At 46.3% G+C, this 23,966-nt stretch overlaps 1 protein-coding gene across 1 annotated transcript in view; it reads left to right on the top strand.

Moving 5' to 3' along the window:
• Positions 1–4,677: 4,677 nt before the first annotated feature.
• Positions 4,678–23,966, top strand: part of Gpr39 (G protein-coupled receptor 39) — a 201,949-nt gene continuing 182,660 nt past the window's right edge. The window contains exon 1 of the mRNA XM_038349622.1: positions 4,678–5,896. Coding sequence (XP_038205550.1) covers positions 5,041–5,896 — 856 coding nt within the window. The 5' untranslated portion in view covers positions 4,678–5,040. The remainder of the gene's footprint in view (positions 5,897–23,966) is intronic.

The following is a 23,966-nucleotide window of genomic DNA, read 5'->3' as shown; positions in this document are numbered from 1 at the left end:
CAGAGACGATGCTAGTTAGCTATGTCTTAAACCAATGGACAGTATCTCTTTGTGTGTCTGTGTGTGTGTTGTGTGCGTGTTTGTGCTTGTGTGCACACATGTGTGTAGGTATGTGTGGGGAAGCCAAAGGTCAGGATCTAATGTCTTTCCTTCTTGTTTTCCACCTTACATTTATTCTACTTCTATTTATGTGCTTGGTGTGTATGCCTGTGCCCATGAGCTCAGGTGCCTATGGGGGCCAAAAGAAGGCAGCAGATAGATATCCTGGAGCCAGAGTGACAGGTGGTTGTGAGTAGCCCATTGTGGGTGCTGGGGACAAAAACCACAGGCCTCTGGAAAAGCAGCAAACATACCTAACATCTACGCCATCTCTCCAGCCCTCCACTTTAGTTTCTGAGACAAGACACTTCTTTGAAGCTGGAGCTTTCTATGTAGGCTGGCTGGCTGCCAGTGAGCCTCAAGGAGAGGTCCCCGTCTGCCTTTCCATTGCTGGGATTACAGGCGCGCACCACCACACCTGGCTTTGTAGAGGATTCCGAAAATCCAAATTCAAGTCTTCACGCTTGAGACACCAACACTTCACCCACTAAGCATCTATCTCCTCAGCCCCAAACGTCTTCCTTTCTCTCATTCTGACCCCTCTTTGCCCTCTGTGTAATATACTAAAATACCGAGATTGTATAAACCCTGGCCAAGAGCCACACAATTGTGCCCTCAACAAGTGAGAGGGCACTGCGAGGTTTTTTTTTTTTTTTTTTTTTTTTTTTAATTTACCTTAGGAAAAGCAAGGGTGAAATGCATGTTTAATTCTCCTAGACTTTTGTTCAAAATGTATTTTTTTCCATCTTTACTGTTAGGGAAGAATTTCGATTAGTTTGGTCTTCACTTTAGCTATGCATTTGTAATTTGTCTTCTCATGTTGGCGAAGAAAATTTTGATGAAAAAAAATGGACAGTAATGGAATCTTACCTGAGCAGAACAAACCAGACTGTCGCACCCAGCAGAGGATGACTGGCAGGAAGCAGTTGGAGACAGGGGAAGCGATGGGGTGGTGGCACAAAGATCTGCCTTTCTCAGAAATGCCACTGTTCCAGCAGGTCCAGGTGGGCTTGGCCTTCAGTATTGCCTTTGGAGTTGTCTGGTAGGCCTTAAATCCTCCACTCCTCAACTTCCTCATCTGTAACCTGGGGACAATAGTATCTGCTTTTCACAATTACAAAGATAATAAACCAGACAAAACAAAAACACGAATTGTGAGGCTGGAGAAATGGCTCAGCAGTTGAAAGAGATTGCTGCTCTTGCAGAGGACTGAAATTTGGTTCTCAGTGCCCACATCAGGTGTCTCATAATCACCTATAACTCCATATCCAGGGCACCCAATGGCCTCTTCTGGCCTCCCAGGGCACCTGTTCTCATGCACACACACACACACACACACACACACACACACACACACACACACACACGGTAGATTTATTTTTAGTTTTTTGAAACTTCCCCACGCTGATTTCCACAGTGGCTGCACCAGATCTCAATCCCATCAGTAGTGAATCAGGGTTTCTCTTTCCCAGAATTCTTTCTAGCTTTTGTTATTTGTTTTCTTGATCCTAACCATTCTGACTGGGGTAAGGTGAAATTTCGAAAATAGTTTTAGTTTGCCTTTCTCTAATTGCTAAGGACACTGAACACTTTTAAGATCTGTTTATTTTTTAGCCATCTTTCTTTCATTTTTTTGATAACTCTGTTCATCTACATAGCCCACTTTTTAATTCAGTCCTTTGTTTTCTTGTGTCTTCTTTTTTTTTTTTTTTTTTTTTTGTTCTTAGTATATTGTGGATGATAACCTCCTGTTGGATGTCTGGATGGCCAAGATTCTCCCCTCCTCTGGGGGCTTCCTCTCCACTTGACTGACTGTTTTCTTGGTTGTACAGAAACCTTCACATTTTATGGGTTCCCATTTGTCAGTTGTTGGCCTTAATTCCCGAGCAAATGGAGTCACAGTCAGAAAGAATCCCTTCCTGGACCTATGTCTGTTTTTGTCTAGCAATTCAGCGTTTCGTTTTCACAGTGAGGTCTTTGATCCACGTGGAGTTGATTTTGGGGCAAGGTGATAAATGCAGGTCTAGTTTCATTCTTCAGCGATGTAGTCATCCAGAGCATTGTGGGCGGTACTGCGCCTGCACAGGGAGTCTTGGGTTGTCAGAGAGAGAGAGCCAAGCGTGAGCAAGGCAAGCTAGCAGATAGCATTCCTTCATGTTTTCTTTCAGTTCCTGCCATGACTTCCCTCCATGACTGACTTGCAAGTATCAACAAAATAAACCCCTTCCTCCTCAAATTGCTTTCGGTGTTGTATGGTATGGTAGCATGGCAACACGAAGCAAGCTAAAACACACAGTGAAAAGTGACTATGAACAAGTGTCCTCCAGAGTGACTGTGTGTGTCATCTATTGTCTCTAGTGTGCTTCTTTTCTTGTGTTTTGAGACAGGGTTTCTCTGTGTAGCCCTGGCTGTCTTGGAACTCACTCTAACATGAACTCAGAGATCCACCTGCTCCTCTAGAGTGCTGGGATTAAGTTGTGTGCCACCACTGCCCTGCTCTCTTCTTCTTCTTCTTCTTCTTCTTCTTCTTCTTCTTCTTCTTCTTCTTCTTCTTCTTCTTCTTCTTCTCCTTCTCCTTCTCCTTCTCCTTCTCCTTCTCCTTCTTCATTTTTATGCATGTTATTTTTATTTATTACTTGGGAATTTCACGTAATGCACTCCTACCACTCTTACTTCCCAGTCCTCCCAGGTCTGCGCTCCTTCCTTGCGGCCCTATCCCCAAAAAGATTTTTTAAAGTTCCATTTGTGTTGTTCATATGCTCACTGGAGCATGGTCGCACTCCCAGTGGCATCTGTGCTCCTGCTGGCTTTAAAGGACAAGGAAGCTTCTGGTATTGATGACTGCAGACTTGAAGTTGAGAAAGAGAGACATAGAAGGCTTCTGTGGCAATCTCCACCCCTAGAAAAAAAAGTAACAACTTAGACAGGAAGCCTAAAGAATTCTGATAAGGATACTGATGTGTAGCTCTCTACAATGGATGGCTGCTGGTGGGGTGGGAGGTGGGCTATGACTCTCTTTTCTTATTGAACGTATTTATTTATTTATTTTTGCTTTTTCCAGACAGGGTTTCCCTAGGTAACAGTCTTAGTTGTCCTGGAACTAGCTCTTGTAGACCAGGCTGGCCTCGAACTCACAGAGATCCTCCTGCCTCTGCTCCTGAGTGCTGGGATTGTACTTTTTACTGAGCCTCCAGGTACTTATTATTAACTCTAGTACTAAATTAGGCTAGAGATCTCCATCCATTCATCCTATACCACTGCAAACCAGCACCCTTTGGCCCGTGGCCTCACTTCCTTTCCCTCCTTGTCTCTGGGAACTGCTCTTTTCCAGTTACTATTTCTATATATTTTACTGTTTCTTAAGATTTCACACATGGTGTGGGGCATGTGGTTTATCTGGTAGAGTGTTACCTAACACGCATGAAGCTCTGGGTCCCAAACTACATGCCTGTAATCCCAGCACTTAGAATAAAGAGTTCAAGGTTATCCTGGCCTACGTGGAGTTGGAGGCTAGCTTGGGCTATAGGAGACCTTCTCTCAATAAACAAACAAAAGCAAAACAAAACACAACAAAGTGAAGTCCTATTTTCAAAACTCACTCTTTTATGGCTGAAGGGGACTCAATTTGTCATCGGTTGACCCCAGACATGGCAACCGAGACAAGGAAAGGCTGTTGTCAAGATGGGCAGGGACTAAATAGGATCTACCTTTTCAGATGGTAGTGCTTGATTAGGACGAGCTCTCCACCCCCACCCCAATCTAGCAATGTCTGCACACATTTTGCTATGGGGGTTTCTCAAAGCACAGGTCCACCTACTCTCTTTTGTTCCAACCCTCATTTTCGACTTGGAGTTAGAAGATGACATTTCTAACTCCGAGAGGCTGAATGAAACTGCCTCTAAGAACAATTCCATCCTTTTAAGCATCGGGCCTCTAATCAGCGTGCAGGCTCCGGCTTGGTCCTTAAGTTTAGGAACAGGGCTTTCCTCTCAAGGATGTGATCCAGGGTATCTGGGACAAATGCCTTTCCCACAGGTCTGCATTCTCAACTGCTAGAGAGTTCCACCTCTGGGGGGAGAGAATGGCTCCCCGACAGTGACACACCACAAGCTCTTCAGGGTCCCTAGGCAGGATAGCAAACTAGCAGGCACACTGAGCAAGACACCAGTAGGCTTGGACAGGTCTCAAAAGGGATGTTATTAGGCTGGCCCTACTTGGAGAGCATTAGTTCCTCTAGAGCAAACCACGGTCAAACTACAAGGCAGGACATCTCAAACACCAGAACCACTGGGGACCGGTTTGGTGAGTCTTAAGTCTGTCTTTCTCTCCAAGGCCAGGAGCTCCCTTCAGCTTCCCAGGCACCACATCTATTCGGCCAGCCTGTCCGAAGAAACCTCAAAGGTTGGCCTGGCGGCTTGCTGCAAGGGTGAAGAAGGAGGTGCAGCTGTTCGGTTTCCTGCCACAATCTCTGGGTTGAGTCAGGCCGGCTGCTGGGCTGGTCCTGCAGCAGGCACTCTGAGCAGAAAGGGCTGTGGTTAATGATTGACCCGTGGGAGACCTCTCGGCTTCCCTCCTGGAAGGCGACGGGGAGGCCCGTGCCAGGGACCTGGAAGGGTGAGGAGGAGCTACAGCCAGGCAAAGTACTGCGGGTCTCACTCTGAGTTGGGTACGGAGGTCAGAGCCTCCTTCTCTGACTAGTCCCTCTTCACTCCAGAGAGCTATTTCCAAACCCCACCACCACTCACTGCCGCCTCCAGGGATCCTGGGGTGAATTATTCCAGGAAGTTTCAATGAGAAAGCCGAAAAACTAAGTCACCCCTGGCCAGCCAAGCCCAGTGACGGAAAGTGCTGCGCCCACGCTGGTGAGTTGCGGGATTTCTCTGGGAAGAGTAAGGAAAGTAGAGACATTTGGGGAGCTGGTAGCCTGGCTCTCTCTTCCTCATGGCTTCATCCAGTGACTCTAGCAATGTCTGCTCCAATGTCATCGATCACAGCCACGTCCGTGAATTTGAGGTGGCCACTTGGATCAAAATCACCCTCATCTTGGTGTACCTGGTCATCTTTGTGGTGGGCATCTTGGGCAACAGCGTCACCATCAGGGTCACGCAGGTATTGCAGAAGAAAGGCTATTTGCAGAAGGAGGTGACAGATCACATGGTCAGTTTGGCTTGTTCAGATATCTTGGTCTTTTTGATTGGCATGCCCATGGAGTTCTACAGCATCATTTGGAACCCCCTGACTACACCCAGCTACCCGCTGTCCTGCAAGCTCCACACGTTCCTCTTTGAGGCATGCAGCTACGCCACCTTGTTGCACGTGCTGACCCTCAGCTTTGAGCGCTACATTGCCATTTGTCACCCCTTCAGGTACAAGGCTGTGTCTGGACCTTGCCAGGTGAAACTGCTGATTGGCTTCGTATGGGTCACATCCGCCCTGGTGGCGCTGCCCTTGCTCTTTGCCATGGGTATCGAGTACCCTCTGGTGTCTGTGCCCACCCACAGAGGACTCAACTGTAACTTCACTCGCACCCGCCACCACGAGCAACCTGCGACCTCCAATATGTCCATTTGCACAAACCTCTCCAGCCGCTGGACCGTCTTCCAGTCCAGCATCTTTGGGGCTTTCGCGGTTTACTTGGTGGTCCTGGTGTCTGTGGCTTTCATGTGTTGGAACATGATGAAAGTGCTCATGAGGAGCAAGCGGGGCACTCTGGCAGGGGCCGGGCCACAGATGCAGCTGAGGAAGTCGGAGAGTGAGGAAAGCCGGACAGCGAGAAGACAGACCATCATATTCCTGAGTGAGTCCGGGTCGCTGGGGTTCCTGGGACTTCTGGCTTGAGAAGCGGAAACCTGAGTTCACTGAGGCTCAAGAGGGGTAGCTGCGTAAGGGTCTTGGTGCTCGTCCGGGTGTGTGGAGAGACGTCTCTTTGTGTTTAGGAAATCTGTGGTCTGTGAAGTTGGGAGGTCTGGTACTCCATTTCTGTGACTTCAGGCTATAAACGGAGTATCTTGAATGAAAATACTGGGAGATAAGAGGAGCAAAGTAAGTCATGCAGGACAGGTGAGAGTCTTTGGAAAGGGGCGTGTTCTTCAGAGATAAACAGAGTGACTCTTATCTTCTGCATCCTTAGACCAGAGAACCTTGATCAGGCAGGGAAATTTTGTTCCCATTTTTTTTCTCCTTCTCCAGAGAGGCTGGCTTGTCAGGGACCCTGGCTCTCTGGATTGCTATTTCCGGCAGGAGTGATCTGTAAGTCTTCAGAAGCTGGAGCTCTGCTAGGCTCACTCTGAGATGTGCATGAACACTCCTTGCTTAAGACCATGGTTCTGTGCTTCCCTGGAAAGTGACCCGGCCTCAACATTTCTTAGTGCCCCCAATTCCAGTGCAGAGAAAGCTATTTGCTTCCCAAATGTGGTGGCAATATACATATTTCAAGTTGAGGACCTTCTCTGGACTGAAGGGGAGTCTTTCTAGTGAGCTAGCGCTATAGAAGACCCCGGTTTTCAGGAGATAGTCTACAGATGCTAGAGATATGGCTGTGATTGATGGCCGAGGGCTTGCCTACCGTGCGGCAAGCCCTGAGAGCTATTGCCAGCATTATGTAAACTTGGTGTGATATTAAACTTGGCGTGATGTACCATTCTTATAACCCTAGCATTGGGAGGTGGAAACAGGAGGATTAGAAGTTTAAGGTCATCTTTGGCTACATAGTGAGTTTGAGGCTACCCTGGGGCTCCATGAGATCCTAAAACAAAATCAAAGCAAACAAAAGAGCCGGATTAAGGGCTGGAGAGATGATGCATTACTTAAGAGAATTTTATTGTTCTTCCAGAGGATTCTAGTTTGATTTCCAGCACCCTTTTCGAGCATCTCGTAACCACCTATAACTGCAGCTCCAGGGAACTTGATGGCCTCTTCTGGGTGATCTTCGCCAACATTCGCAAGCACTCAAATTGACATACACACATATATGAATAATAACAAAAACTTAAAAGACTAAAATAAAACAAAACAAAACACAGAAGGATTTTATAGCTGTCCCCTGGGAGTCTGAAGTGTGTGTGCCACCAAACGGTTAAAAAAATATTTTTCAGCAGCAACAAGAAAAAGGTGACATCATAGGTATGTGAGTGGGAGTCAGGTCAAGGGAGAGATGAGATTCTGAACATTTTTCTCCTCTTTTTCCCTTCCCAGTGTGCTGAGTGAAATCAATCCTGACGTTGTTTGTTTGTGTACCAGAAACTTGAGTAGCATGTCCCAGGGCTGCAGTTCAGGCAGGGGTGAAGCTGGGAGGCTTTTGGGAGAGCACTAGCCCTGCCTTTTGGCTGAGGGTGGGTCAGTTTCTGACTTGACTTTAATCTAAGTCTGTAGGAAGTGATAAGACACAGGCTTGCACAATTTGGGTGGCCATCTAACATCAAGGGCTGTGTTGCTGGCATGGAAGGGGTTCTCAGGACACCAGCTGAGATTTCTGGGTTCTTGTACTCTTGAAAAAGCAACTGGATCAAGAACTTTTAGATTGTAGCATAAACACAGACAGCTTATTATAAAAGAGGTTATCCCCAAACAAGGAAACAGGCCAGAGAATTGGGAAAGAAAGAAAGTTAGAATCCGTGTGGCCCTGGCTCCCTGGAGCTGTGAACTTTTGTGAGTCAGTCACAGTGCTCACCTTATCCTACCCTTATATATATGTCTGTGCCTTTCTTGTTGCCCTCAGTCCTCCATACATTAATCCTAATGCCCTCTCCTCTGCCCTTCCCTTCTGCCACAGCCGTGCTATGCCATATATATTTCCATTTTATAGAGGAGGAACCCGAGGCTTTACGGACTGGGAGGTAGCTCTGTTGCTAGAGTCTCCAGCACTGCATAAAACCGGGAGTGAGGGTGCATACCTGTAACCCCAGGACTGAGGTGGAAGCAGGAAGATCAAAAGTTGACAGTTATCCTCAGTTAGTCTAGCCTGGCACATAGGACGCCCTGTTTAAAAACAACAAACAAACAAACAACAGTCACAAGACCCAGCTCATGGCTAGGAAATCAGGATCCGGCCAAGACTTCTACAGTCCTGTAGAGGAAAAGGATGTAAGAGGGGCATAGGCCAGGAAGGAACAACTTCAGCGGTAGGCTTGTGCTCTGTGAGGTAATGTGACTGGGACAAGGCAAGGGCACTGAAGCCAACACAGTCTTCGTCACCTACTTTCTGTGGCTCAAAAGATCCCAGGAGGGATGGAAAATCGCGTTTACTTGCTTGAACATATGGTGAGAAACTTTCTCCCCTCCTAGGTCCCCCTAGACTTATCTTAAATGGTTAGCTGTGGTTTTAAGAGTTTATTTTCTCAAACTTGTCTTTACATGTGTGTGTGCATGTGTGCTTGTGCATGCAGGGGCCCAGGGAGACCAGAGGAGGGCACTGAAGCCTGGAGCTGCTGTTACAGACAGCTAGGAACTCCCATCATGGGTGCCGGGAACTGAACTTGCGCCCTCCGGAAGGGCAGCAAGTGTTCTTAACCACTAAGCCAGCTCCATATCCCTACCTTTTACTCTCTGTTTGACCAGTGTCTGTTTTTGTTTTCCTGCGGAGATGACAGTTCATTTCCAAGTACAGGTTCTGATGAGCATCAGTCTCTACTTGGTGGATATGATCAGGATACCCCAAACTTTTATTTGAAGATGGACAGCCTCTCGGAAATAATTTCTCAGTAGTAATTGCTGCAAATGAGTTCCTCCTCGTTCTTCTCTCCTTCCCTTCCTGATTTCTCCTTATTCTTCCTAACAGCTATGTATTAATCACCTACTGGCTCCCAGCGTAGACGTCCCTGACAATCAGGTACTCAGTGTGTGATAAGAGCTGGAGAAATTTGCCATTTGTATTGCGCCCATCTTCTCGGTGGTAGGTTTGCAACGCAGTACTTGCAAATGCCGCCACCCCTCCCCGGTGTGTTTCGAAAGAACTTTTTAAAAATAGGAGCCCCACTAATTAACTCAAGTTAGGGAGTAAATTAATGAGGTGAGGAGGAGGAGAGCATGGCTTACATCCGTCAGATTAATACGAGGCAATTTGCTTTGTGGGTTTCATAAACTTGCGCTTCGGGGCATTTTTAACCCAGAACAAATGAACATATAAATTGTTTACAAACCACTGAATTTAATATAGTGATTTAGCTGTCTTTTTAGTATTTCATATAACAGATGGATCAAATGAGAATAAATATTTGCTCAATTCAAACATATTTTGAATTTAATAGGAAATGTAAATGACGACAAAACACAATGTGTCTTTGGAGCACTTGAAGCAATAAAAAATCAATTAAGGGTTCCCTCCTCATTGTTAAAAATTCTAACTTCTGTATAATGGAGCCAAAATTCATAAACCCAAGAAAGATGAGGAAGCCTTTGTAGCAATTATTAGTTTTCTTTTCTGCATCTTTTTTGTGGTTACCCCCGCCCCTGTATTGGGTGTTGGGCTGGTAAGTAATGAGAACAGATGAGGGAGTCTGGGGAAAGAAACAGCACTGCCATGCCTTCTAGGTTGCAGGCAATTTGCAGGATAAACCCTAATAATGCAAAAGTGTCTATTCCTGAAAACCTGTACTGCCCCCAGCTCCAGCCCTCTTTCCCTTTCTTCCTTCAGCGCTTCCCTTGCTTCCTCCCTCCCTCCCTCCTTCTTTTCTTCTTCCCATCTGTGTGTGACATGTATTTGTGGACATACATGGACCATTCACATGGGGCACTTAGATGCAGGGAGGCACTCATACACATAAAAATAAATGCATTTAAAAAATGCAAATAGAAAAGTCTATCAAGGCAGCAGCTTCCATGTAACCCCCAGGGTACATTTGAACACAGAAACTGAGCTGTAAACTGTGTTACAGAATTTTATGCAATCAATGAAAGGGCACCAAAGAAACCCATGAATCAAATGCGTCCAGCCATTAATGACAACGAGAGTCTATCTGACTTAGGCCAGGCCCTCATGAAGGAACAGAACATTGACAAGGGCAGCCCCATGACAGCTGCTTCAGCAAGAGTGATCTGGACGAAAAAAACACAAAGGAAGCCCCCTGGAGAAAGCCGGTCTGTGGTATATTTGTCAAAATATTTATTTTATTTAGAGCATGTGCATATGCGTGCGTGCGTGCGTGCGTGCGTGTGTGTGTGTGTGTGTGTGTGTGTGTGTGTTTACTTGTGCCCAGGGAGGCCACAAGAGATATCAGATGCCCTGGAACTGAAGTTACAGGCAGTTGTAAATCAACATATGTGGGAGTCAGGAACTGAATTTGGATCCTCTGTAAGAGCAGCCAGTGCTCTTAACCACTGAACCATGTCTCTAGCCTCTATTTAGTTTCTATTTGAGACAGGGACTCAAGTAGCACAGGCTGACCTTGAACTCATTAATTAGCTGAAGACGCTCTTCAGTGTCTGATCCTCTTGCCTCTACCTTCCAAGTGCTGGGATTGCAGGTGTGCCCTACCATGGCTCAATGTATGTAGTCCTGGGAGTGGAATCCAGGCTTCCTGCATCCTCGGCAAGGTCTTTACCAACTCAGCCACATCCCCAGCTCGCTGTAAGAACATTTTAATAGTTGTTTTCCAGGCAAAGACATTTTCTGTAGTGTACAGTGATCTATCAGCCCAGCCTCTCAGGAAATATCATCAAAATTGAATTAGTGACTTCTTAGTGTAAGATAGTATTTTGATTCAAATGCTTGCGTATACCAGGAGGAAGTTTTACCTCAAGTATTCTGATTATTGCCACTCTCTCTTCTTCCCTTTATTGATGTTGATGCGTCTATAATAAATGATAGCTCCTGTTTATTTTTTCTATTTGTGAAATCCATCATAAATTGCAAATTTCCTGCGATCAGCCTGGTAGACAAATACAATAATGCTGCTTTATTTGTATAATCAGGCTGTCTCTGAGATTTCATTTCTCTGTCGGAGACACACATAGCATTCGAGGAGGGTAATATTGGAATCTTAGGCCCCATTCATTAGCATGGCTGTTCATCTGTCTTTGTGGCATGCTTCGCGGGGGCTACCAGAGTATAATCGGGGTGTAGGTGCCTTGGTTGAGCAGCTTATTAATGCCCAAACTGTGCAGAGTAAAACCTATTTATGAGGAGAAAACACATGAGAATAATATTAAATTGGAAGTAGATGAGTCTTGTTCGACCTCCTGGACAATGACTCTTGATCTACTACTTTCAGCTCTCTGCCTTTTCTTTCTTTCTTTCTTTCTTTCTTTCTTTCTTTCTTTCTTTCTTTCTTTCTTTTTCCTTTCTTTCTTAAAAAATTTTTCCTAGTTGAATCTGGACATAGTGGTATGTGCCTTTAATTGCAGCACTCAGGAAGCAGAGGTAGGCAGATCTCTGTGAGTTCGAAGCTGGCCTGGTCTACATAATGAGTTCTAGGACAGCCTGAGACCCCATCTTGAAAACAAAAAAAATGATGTGTGTTTTCCCTGCTTGCATATATGTGCACCGTGTGAGTGTAGTGCCCTGGATGTCAGAAGGGTGAGTTGGATACCCTAGAGCTGGAGTTACAGATGATTGCAAACTGCCATGTGGGTTCAGAGAATCAAATTTATGCCCTCTGGAAGAGCAGCCAGTGCTCCTAACTGCTGAGCCATCTCTGCAGTGCTCTTTTTATTTGCTTAGATAGGGTCCCACGTAGACCAGGTTAGCCTGGAACTTACTTTGTAGCCAAGGATGACCGCGAACTTCTGATCCTCCTGCTTCTGCCACCCAGGAGCTGGGATTACAGGTGTGCACCATCACACCCAGGTTGTGCAGTGCTGGGGCAGGGATCTGGGCTTCATGCCCGAGAGCCAAGCACTCTGCCTGAGCCACGTTCCCACCCTTGTCTTTTCTTTCTGCTATTTCCCAGCCAGCTGACTCTCCAACCTCAACTCCTTGTAAGCTCACCGAGTTTTAGAGGAAAGTCTGGCCACACCCTTCAGTTCTGGGCACCCTACTCCCACTTCAAGTCCTTTAGTGGACGTGGTTGAGCACACACTCCTGCATTACATGTTATTTGTTCGGTCTAATAGCTTTTCTGCCAGACCCTACATACTTTCATCCCTACAGTTCCATTCTCTTCTCTAAGTTCATCTTCTTTTTTTCTCTTAGGTAAACTTAGCTCAACTTTATGAAAATTCACTTGACACAAAACTAACCGGCGTAGTTCTCCGTTTACTTGTGCAGTCACTTGATGGTGTCTGTTTTTCTTTGTATTTCTCCATGGCAGGAACTGTTCCTAATTTTGTTTTTCCAATGTGTGTGTGTGTGTGTGTGTGTGTGTGTGTTTGTGTGTGTGTTTGTATGTAACATATGTTAACGTATGTGTATGCATATCTGTATGAGGATGTATGTAGACTCCAGAAGCTGACCTTGGGTGTCTTCCATTATTGCTGCCACTTTCTTTGTGGCAGAACCTCTCACTGAGCTTGGAGTTGACCGATTGTCTAGATCATCTGATCAGCAAGCTTAGGGGATCTATCTGTCTCTACCCCACTCAGCACTAGGATTATAGAGATCCGTGACCATGCCCATCTTTTCATGAGTGCTCAGGATTTGAACCTGGGTCCTCATGCTTGTGTGGCAGGCATTGTGCCAGTTGAGCCATCTCTTTAGCTTCTTTTTCTCTACTTCATGCCATTGTCTTGGTAGTGTCCAGTGCAACGCAGATTTCAACAGATGTTTGTTGACTGTGTAAATAAATGAACAAGCCTCAACTGTGTTAGGTCTCAACCTCAGGACAAATGACTGAGGTGCCTATCCAACATATCAAAGTGAACCTGGCCCCCAGGTTCTCCCTGCATTTCTCAGTACTTGTTAAAGGGGGCTAGCAGATCCTGCCCCCTACCCTAAGCTCTCCAGCCTAGGGAAGGCCTTCCCCCAGCCTCTGATCCCTATATAAATAACCACAGCCATTTTGGACACACGGTTTCTTGGCCTCATGGCTCCAGGCTCTTCTACTATCTCCTGCCTCTTTCTCTCACTCTTTCCCCAGCCCCTCTCTCCTCTCATGGCCAGTTCAGTCTGAACCCTTCCAGATGCCTCTGGCTCTTTTCTCTCTTTTATCTACAGTAAACCTTCTCCTCAACGATGCCTTGGAGCATCATGTCTTCTCTGTTTCATTCCATTCAAGCTCGACTTTGGGGAGTGTCGTGGTTGGTCTCCGTTGCCAACTTGACAAGATTTAGAATCATCTAGGAGACAACCCTCTGGGCATGTTGTCTGTGAAGGAGTTTCCACACTGAGTTAATGGAGCTGGAAACACCATCCTAAATGTGAGTGGCAATAGTCACCGACGGAGGTCCTGGACTGAAGAAGAAGGAAAAAGCAAGTTGAGCACTGACAATTATCTCTGCTTCCTGACTGGATCCAGTGTGACCAGACGCCTCAAGCTCCTGCCGCCGCGCCTTCCCACCATGATGGACTGTGCATCCTCGGACTGGAGGCAGAATAAACCCTCCCTGCCTTATGTCACTCCTTGCCAGGTGTCTCTTGCAGCAGTGAGAAAGAAAACTGCTACAGAACTGAAGTACCCTGGACATGTGCCTGTGGAGCTTATCATTCTCCAAACAAGTTCAACCCGATCAAGAATGCTCAGTTTCAAGGGGACCTGCATCCTATGGGGTCTCTAAGAGGATAAGGCGGTCAAGGAGCTCAGTGGGTAAAGGAACTTGCTGCCAAACCTGACATCTGAGTTCAGTTCCTGGGATCCATATGGCAGTAAGACAGAGCTGACTCCTGCAAGTTGTCTTCTGACACACACACACACACACACACACACACACACACACAAAATAGATAAACAAGTGAGATTTTAGAGAAAAGCTAGGCTGAGACTGTAAGGTGTTCTCACCGAGTCGGTGACCATTGTGCGCTAATCAGCCCCACAACTGCAACTTTCACCTTATGCTCCTGTCAGAAATAACCACAGAGAGAAAGGAAGTGGGGCGCTTTTAGCTTTCAGTAGTCCTTGTTAAACTGTTCGACATCATGTTAATGCAGAGGTCTTAGCAGGGCTTTATACTAGGTTTCTAATGGGCTAGGGACTCAAGAAGACACTGAGATGGAGTACAGGAGAATAAGGAGTTTGTTAGATGAACTGCTGATGTCATGGACAGACAGACAGAGACAACAGCATGACAGCAGCTGCAAGGAGAGTTCAGGGCTCAGCATTAGAGGCAGACAGCAGGGCAGGTCTCTCAAGAAAGGAAGCTGAGGTCACAAGGCAAAAGCCGGGTCTCTTTTCTAAGCTTCTAAGTGTGAGGGAGATTTCACAGTGAAAGCCTGCAGCCAGGCTCCCCAGGCAGAGGCAGGGAAAGAGGTGGGGACTAATTTGTGACTACCTGGTATCCACTTTGATGTAAACTCACTTCCCAGGTAAGAGATCTTGACACCAGGAAGTCTGTTAGCTAGAGACTCACACAGAGCACCTCAATAGGGCCCCTATCAGCCCTCCCCACCCCGTGTGTGTGTGTGTGTGTGTGTGTGTGTGTGTGTGTGTGTGTGTGGTGTACGTGCACTGCAGGTACTTGGCCTAAGCAGAGGAGGCTAGATTCTAACCTTACATTCTTACACTTTGAGCACATTTTAGCAAGGAGAGCCTCAGGGAGGAGGGAGGCAGTAACATTTTAAAAATATTAATGTGCTTTCATATCCTCTTTAAGTTGACTTTCTCCCCCCAGTCATCTGGCTCAAAGCTAAGACAGGAGGCTAATGGCCCCAGAGGAGGAAATAGCAGGTACCGCCTGCTCTCAGCGTGTCCTGCATTGGTTTGGAGAACAGAGGCTGTATCTCTTGACCTCTTGAGCTGAGTGGTCATGTTGAAAGCCAGGTTTTTTGATGGGTGAAAGAACCCGAAGCCCTAGATCTCTCGCTTTAATGTTTCCAGAGCACAGATCGGTGCACCCGACCATTCACCCTCATACACCACCCCAGCGAAGGGCTGGGTGAGCCTTGGAAACCATTATGATGCTTTACAGAAATAATGAATGGCAACATCGTCTGCCGCGGCCCATGGGTAACGGCATTTGCTGCATCACAGTGTGGATCAATTTCAGGGCTGGCTGTGTTTCCAGAAAGGAAAGGAAATGGTATAAGCACTCTGGCAGGAATGCAGATGTTCCCAAGAGTCACTTGTGTCCCCCTGTGGCTGTAAGACGATTGAAACCGGGATTTCCCTGGGAGGCTCAGGCTGGGGAAGAAGGCTAAAGGCGGGTGCCAGCCCAGAGAGGAACTTCTCTCCAAGGAAGAGGTTTCCCAGAGTTCTGACAGCTTGTCAGACCACCTTGCAGGGGACGGAGGAGCTCAGGCTATGATGGCTCGGTGATACCCATTGGCTGTGACTGCTTAGCCGCTGGTCTGTTTCCACCTGATCTTTGTGCTTATACCCCGAGGATGGACTTGAGGCAGCTGAGAATGTAGGGTCTCTACCCAGAGCCAGAGGTAGAGAGTAGACTATTCTTTTGACTAGGAAGAGGTGGCTTTGCCTTAACAACGCTACGAATACTAAGTTCAGATCCTGTCACCTTTTTGTATGATGATTTAAATCTTAAGGCTTTGTGGTGAAACTCTTTCCTAGTGTCACCAAACAGGAGGCCAAGCCCGAAGTCCACCATGGAAGAGTGCATTCTCAATGGCCTTCAGGCTTGCTCATATCTGTAAGCTGCCTAGTCTCCTTAGGTTGATGGGTTGATGGTTCTAACTGGCTTCTGCGTCTAGAACAGAGGAAAGCCATCCAAACCGTGGTTGGCCATTAGTTCTCCAAGCTCCATCTGTCTCTCCTCTTTCCCTTTAAGAGGCACACCCTGTCCTAGTTATTCAGTGAATAGATGGGGGTCTTAGCCACGGTTCTATTGCTGTGAAGAGACACCAGGACCAAGGGAACTTTTATGAAAGAAAGAATTTAACTGGGGGTTTGCTTACAGTTTCTGAGGCTTAGTCTGTTGTCATGCGGGGAGCAGGGTGGAATGCAGGGGGGCTCTGGAACAGTTGCCGAGAGCTACATTCTAATTCATAGGCAGACACACACGCGCGCGCGCGTGCGCGCGCGCGCGCACACACACACACACACACACACACAGGAGCCCGTGAACACCTGCCTCTTTTTAATCCTTGTAATCCCTTTAAATACTTCCACTCCCTGGTGACCAAGCCATCAAGTCTGTCAGCCTATGAGGGCCATTCTTACTCAAATCTCCGCAGTGAGGAAAGGATTGGCAGAAGTAATTAAAGTCCCCATGCAGGGAGATTTCCTGTGTACCCAACACCTTGAATGTGAGTCTGGAGATCAGAAATGGAGTCAGAGCCTCAAAGACTGAGAGGAGCTTGGTGAGGAAGACCTCCTTGCTGCTGACTTCAGATGTGGAGAGACTCTCGGTTAGAAGAAGATTCAAGGTCACCAGAAAGACCAGCTGAAGTGTCTCAACAATGCAAATCTCCTCTTGATCAAGAGGGTCTGCTGTGCACCAGGTCAGAAGAGCAAGCACCTGGCCCAGGAAGTGCGCCTGGCTTTTATTCTAATGCAGTGGTGACTGTCTTTTCCCCATTGATTAGAGTCCTGCCTCACAGTCTTTGAGGTAGGCTAATTTTAAAAGACTCTTGCAAAGGCAGTGAAGGCTTTCTGGGCTGCCCCTTTGATGTGAGAATGTAGCAGGGGCTTGTATAAATAAAGGGGTTACCAGGTAGTGGTGGGATTCAAACATTCGCATAAAATTTTTACGAAGTAGGGAGACAAAAAGATTTGAATTACTGGTCATCAAATAGGATTGTCAGTGGCCTGGGAACTCAGATTCAGTTTACTCCAAATTCCATATTTCAGCATGAAAACTGCTTCATGAATCTTTTTAAAGAAACAGAGCAAGAAAATGATGCTTGAGCCTGCCTAGCTGGCTGGATGTTTGGAATCCTGTTTACTTTGGTCATCTAGGAGTTTGGTATTAGATTGATCTCACAACTGTCAATCTTTAAGGTGCTTTTTCACCTTATTGTGTGGCAGTTTGAGTCATCAGAGATGTCAGAAGTGGAGTCTGGGACCTGTAGCCCTAAAAAGCTATGCTCAGGGCCACTGTCCTCAACAGGCCCTTTAGAGACAAGTGCCAGGAAAGCAGGCAGAGGAGTTACTCATTGTGGTCACATTGGGAAGAGGACAAATACAGAGGTCCAGTGACCTCCCCAGGTCCATCTTTGGGTCCCAACACAATGTTTAAATAGAGGATAAAAGATATGCATAACTGATCAGTCCAGGACTAGGTGTGGGCTCTGGGCTATCATGTAAGGTGCTCTGACAGATAGATTGTTAGACGTGTGTAAAATCTATTTTGGGGGAGATAAATTCTCCCTCTCATTGGCAACAAGTTCCAAAGCCTTTTCCTTCTCTGAGCAAATTCTAATTTCTTGGGGTTTGTTGTCTCAATAGGGAGTACAGCCTCTTTAGAATGTCTTCATTTCTGCCAACATCGTTTACATGGGGTGGTAAATAAATATTGGTGAATATCAGGATATCAGAATAGCTCTGCTGCTTCTAGGAACCTTCCTCTGCACACTGCATCCTCACCGTTGAGCTTCCAGAGGGAGAAGATGGTGGAGGGGCACCCACTGCGATACCGAGAGCCAGTCGGACTCAAAAGAGCTCTCCCGGACTATGAAACGTTAGCATTTCCTGACTAACTTTAGGGCTCCTGCCAGTTTGGAAACTTGACAACATTTCCTGTTTGCACTAACTCTATGTTAGGAGCTGTTCTGGCAGGCAGGGGTGCTTTACTGGTCTACAAGGTGGCTGTGGAGCGGAGAACAGTGTTGTTACCCCAAACTGACAGCCTTATCAGGAGGCATGGCTGCTGTGTTAAGCGGCTATTGTGCTTGTTAAATGACTGACTGGCTGTGAATCCAAAGGCATGTACAGGCGGGAGTCAGGCCCAGTTGGAATGACAAGGTTTGTTGAACCCATCAAGAGAAGACATCCCCATGGGGATGGGAGACAGCTCGGTTAGTGGAGCGCCTGCTTTGCTCTCAGCCTGAGTTTGATCCTCAGCTTCCATGTTTCAAATGTCAGGCTTGGCTGCATTTGCTTGTAATCTCAGTGCTGAGGGGGAACGGTGGCTCACTGGCCAGCCAGCCTGGCCCAATTATCCAGCCCCAGTTTCAGTGAGAGGCCCCGTCGCAAAAAGCAGAATGGCTCTTGTGAAATATCTGAGGATATCCTCTGGCCTCAGCATGTATCTGTGTGTACACACACACACACACACACACACACACACACATGCATGCACACACACACACACATGCACACACACACACACACCTACAAAGAAAAGACACTCTCTTACTCTAATGAAATTGGAGTGGGGCTGGAGGACTGGGAATCTGCCCTACCTTAGAAGGTAAACATCCCAGGAAGTGTTTTAGCGGAGCAGCGGTCATTTGGCTTCATGTGTGATTTGGTTTTCTATTCTAATTCTTGGAAGACATCTACTCAACGAAAACATGGCTTTCTGGGAATTCATGGGTCTACTTTTTCTACTCTACCATTCTCAAAAACTAAATATCACGTTGAGATGGCAGCTGCATGTTTTCTCTATTTAAAAGACAGCTGATGGGTTGTCAGTGTTTCTCAAGTTCAAGGTCGTCTTGACAGAGGTGACAAATGGGTTGCGTTGGTGACCGAAGGTCCAAGTCTAGATGACAATGGAGGATTCTGGAGGAGCCAGGCTGAGCTCTCTCTTGAGCCTGGGGTTTCCTATCACCGAATCTCTTGCAAACTCGCCTCCTTCAGGAAGCCCACTGGGAGTGGCTTCACTCTCCCTGACAGTCCCACAGACCTTTCTGTTTTGTTGCAAAGTGTGTTCATCAAATATGAAGGGGAATTTTAGTGGGCATGATATCCTTTTGATATAGAATGAGAAGCTAGTGTCCCCATTTCAAGGAGCACAATATTCCTCTAAATAGGGCATCGAAGAATTGAGATGGGATATTCTAGAAGCTTAAAAACAGCCTTGGGTGAAGGGTAGAGGAATTGATTATTTATGAATCCAGCTAATCCTTGGCTCTAGCATTTTTAGTGACTGAACTGCTTAATTGAACTTTACTCCAGAGATGTTGCCTGGGACTTTGACATTCATGGTGTGGGTCATGGACCAGCAGCCACCTGTTGGAAAGTGTAAATGTTGAATAGAATCTGCATTGTAAACAAATCCTTGTGAGTCCTTTGTCTTAATGCTTAAGTATAGGAAGAAAGGATCTACAACACATTGGAGTCTTTATTCTTTTCTCTCTCTCTCCCTGTGTATGTGTGTGTGTTCTAGAAGTTGTCCTCAGTCCCATATTGTTCGAAAATGGCTGAGCCCCAAGAAACTTTAGTCTCTTTCCCTAGTGAACATCATTTTACCACCTTGCTCAGAATTTTTTTTAAGTGATGGTTCTGGTGATGAACCAGTGTCCTGGTGCTTGCAAACACTTTGCTGAATGAGCTACCTCCCCTGTCCTTCTGTGTGGTCTTCAAAGAGGAATTTTAATATGTTCTCGGGCAAATTTGAGCCTGCTGTATTTGTGATTCTGGATCCAGGGTGGAACAACTAACATTTAGAATGCTGTGCCCCTACCAAGGTCAGGAAGTGGGCTGGGATGGAAAGAGGAAGGGAGGCACCAAGATAAGCTGTTCAGCTAAAGCTGACATTTGTGTTCTTTAGACTGTGTCTGAACAATTGGACTGCCTGGGCTTGGTGGAAACTCAGCTACTGTGCTTGGGTGAAGCTCAGCTGCTTGTGACAAGGGTAGGTTACAGCTGATTTACATACCAAGTTAGGTTACAGTTCACAGTGTCCATAACAACTCTTGGGTTAGGCTTTGTATGCAGGCCCCACCTGATAGACTTTAAAGTGGGTATCTTTCTGTACTTCTGTTTTCCTCATACTGATACTCATACAATCTCTGGGTTGCCTTTGCCAGAGATTGGTATAGGGGGACACAAGCAGAGATGGCCATTAGCTAATGAATAGATGGTGAAAATGTGACCTATGTACACAAGAGAATTCTATTAAGGCATAAACAAAAGTGAAATCATGAAATTTAAGGGAGGAATGGATGGGAACTGGAAAGGATCACACCAGATTACCTAGGCTCAGAAAGACCAACATCATGTATTCTCTCCTATGCAGATAGCTTTTAATGTTCATATATGTGTATTTATGTGAGAATGGGTATAGAGGGCAGATAACTAGAAAGGGGCCCATGATGGGGGCAGGAAAGGCATTAAGACAAAAGCATCGCAGGGTAATACAACATAAGCCAGAGGAATATGGAAGCTGGCATGTCAGGAGCAGATGGTTTCAATGGGGATGGGACACAGGGAGGTGGGAGAGAGGAGAGGACCGGCCCCAAGCCAAAAAAAAAATTTAGAGAGCCTCCAGAGAAACCAGGAGCAGAGCACCCCAGTTTCAGAATGGTGCTGCCAGGAGCTGGTTAATACCAAATCTGCAGGGTGTGCTGCTTCCTTCCTGGGACCTGACTCAGGTCACTGATGATATCAGAATGTGGCTGTCCTCACCGCAGAATCAGTTTGAGTTTGACCATTGACCTGAAAAACAAAAGTCCTTAACTGTGCCTTAGGTCAGGTGCACGCTGGGCTTCCAGCTAGCAGCCTTACCTCAGGGATTTTCCAGTTACCTCCTGATATGGTATTGGGTGGGATTGATTTGTTTTAGACTCAGAATCTCAGGCTGAGTGCAATGCCTTTGACTTGATGGGTAACACACCTAAACCAGGTATAGTGCCACACACCTATGATTCCACACTCAGGAGACAGATGGAAGGACCAGAAGTCCAGGGTTTTCCTGCATACTGAGTTAGCAGTCAGTCTATCTCCAAAAAATTTTTTAAAGGGGATGACATATTAATTACTTTCTAGAAATCAGACTTCCTTAAGCATGAAAAAGAGTAATTGGTGGAATATTTTGTTCAATGTTGTATTGAAATTTGACTAGAATTTTATTTTTATATAGTGAGCTGCATCAGCTCTGACAGCTAGGGTGGGTATTATTTTCAGTTGTCCTTGCAAGCTGAGAAAGAAAGGGGCTGCTCTCTGAAACGGCTCTCCAAGAAGTCACAGCTGTTGCTGGTTGTGATGGTTGGCCTTGTTGACTTCACAAAGCCTGTAACGACTCAGGCACAGTCTCAATGAGGGATGTCTAAAATCAACTTGTCTATGTCCAACTCGAGATGGCAAGGGGGACCTTACAACCTCTGCAGACTTCAGAAGAGACCCTGGCCCTTGGCTCTTGTGTGGTCTTGTGGTTGCTGCCTTTCTTTGGTTATGGATGGATAGTCCGGGGCAGCAACCCTGCTCTGTTTTCTCAACATCTGCTCTCTTATTCCATCTGGGCTGCTACCACAAAATGCCACAGCCTCTGTGCCCCAGATACAACAGGATTATATTGTTCACAGTTGGGTAACTGAGAAGCTCAAGGTGAAGGTGCTGGTAGGTTTGGAACCATTTTCGGGTTGCTCATGGATGATTTTTTTGCTGTGTTCTTGTCATGGTTTATATTGACTGTCAACTTGACAGCATCCAGAATGGCCTGGAAGACAAGCCTGTGGCATGTTTGTGAGAGTTTCTAGATTAGGTTTACACTGGGGGAAAGACCCACCGTAAATATCTGGGACCCTAAGGGCTGGGGTCCTGGACTGAATGAAAAGGAGAAGATGAACTGGACACCAGCATTCATCTTGCTGTTTCCTCACTGTTGATGGCGTGTGATGGACCAGCTGCCTCGCGCTCGGGCTGCCACACTGTCTCTGTCATGATGGGCTATGCCCCCAAACTGAGAGACAAATTAGCCCTTCCTTTATTAAGGTGCTTTTGTCAGCTATTTGGTCACAGAAATGTACAAAAGTAACTACTACAGTCCTTACATGGCAGGGGAGACAGGATACTTTCTAGGGCTTTTTTTTTTTCTTAGTAGGGACACCCATCCCACTTATAAGGGCTGCTGTTTTGGGAGTACAGTTTGAGGATGTTCTTGAAGGGTTATGTGTTCCAGAAGCATGGTGTCCTGTGTGCTGGTGTAAGCAGAACTTTCTGGAAGAGGGTCTTAGTGTACATGTGTTCATGGAAGTCTTGTTGGGTGAAGAATTTCTACAAGAGTGGGCTGTTGGAGTGGGGCAAGGCTGACCCCTCTAGCACTGTGCCATCTGGGGCATGATCCCTCTACAATACCAGATTCCGTTCTGGAATGTCATGAGAACCTTTACTAGCAACGCAAACCAATGTTAGTCCCAGACAGTTAGCTTCCCAGCTGTGATTGTAAGGAATCCTTTCTGCTTTATATTCGTCCATTTTCAGACAGTGCCATGGGTTGGGGCAGGGGAGACCAATGCATGGGCCTTGCTCTTACAATGTAGTAAGTCCTCAAAGGCTACACATGGTATCATCATACAGATGGGGGAGGATATTGTTCAGACGGCAACACTTTGTGGATCAAATTCCCTTCATGTCCTCTTCTAAGATGTATCTGATGGCCTCCGGGGGCTCACTCTTGAAAGCCATTATTACTTCCTTACCTTCAGATCTTTATCATCAATCATCATGACATCTGCCAATATATTTTTTCCTTGTTAGGTAACAACTCCCAGTTTCTAGGGATTATGAAAAAGTGTTTTAGAAGAAAATTTTTTGGTTATACTTTATTTTAGTGTATGTGCTTGTTCGTACATGTACACGAGTACACCTTGGCATGTGAGCAGAGACCAGAGAACATCTTCTCTTCACCATGTGAGTTCTAAGGATTGGACTTAGGTTATCAGCTTTATCTGCTGAGCCATCTCACCCACCTAGAAGTTATTTTAATTAATCTTTTTTGAGACAAGGCCTCAAAAAGATCCAAGGATGACCTGGATCTTCAGATCTTCCAGCCTCTGCCTCCTGAGTGCAGGGATTAGAGTTTATTCAGTTCTGGAACCCAGGGCCTTGTACATATCAGGCAGGTCTGCTTCCAACTGAGCAGCATCCACAGCCTGTAGGGGAAGATTTTTAGGCTGCTACAGGTAACAAGGGCTTGCCACAGGGTATAAACATATGCACACAATCTCCTGACCTACAGGGAAGCCTGGTAGAACAGAATCCAAGAAAGGCCGCTCCCTATGTTCTAATCCCCTCAGCACTTCTTGTAGGAATACACAGGATCATTTCCTCATCAGTTCGATCCTCAGTTTCATCGTCTCCAAATTAGATAAACCCAACGTAAAAGACTGATTTGATCTTCAACAGGAAACATGTGGACCCTGGTGCTGAGTTTAGCATGTAGAAGAGCCTCAGCAAAAGCCTGGTGTTTATAATTACTTTGTAGTACCATGGAAAGAGTTCTGCCAGAAAAGTCAGGAGAACTTGGTTATAGAACTTTCTAGGTCTCTGGCTTTTATCATTTTGAGCAGATCATAGTTGATTTCCTTTAGTGAAAAAAGAGTTGAGGGATTTGAGAAATCTCCATAGAGATGATGCCAAAAGGGAGTTTGGGTTCTAGGTTTAGGCACTCTCTAGGGTGGACACCTGTGACAGCCCCTCGATGTTGGAAAGATGGGTAGACGTAGGCACTTTGTTGCTGTGTGTGCAGTATAAGCAGGTTTGAAGATCCTTTTACACAGGTGCAAATGACAGCCCAGGAGAGGTGTTCCAGGGTGGCTTTGAGGAGCCTCCAGGGCTGAGGAGATTGCTCAGTCGATGAAGAGGTGAGGACCTAAGTTTGGATCTCCAGCACCCACATACAAAACTCAATGCAGTGGTGTGCATCTATCATCCCAGTCCTGGGGAGGCACAGATTGGTGTATCTCTGGAACTCACTGTTAGCCAGGCTAGCCAAATTGT

This window comes from Arvicola amphibius, chromosome 12 (assembly GCF_903992535.2).
Source record: "Arvicola amphibius chromosome 12, mArvAmp1.2, whole genome shotgun sequence".
NCBI lineage: Eukaryota > Metazoa > Chordata > Mammalia > Rodentia > Cricetidae > Arvicola > Arvicola amphibius.
This window is presented reverse-complemented; position numbering and strand designations above follow the sequence as displayed.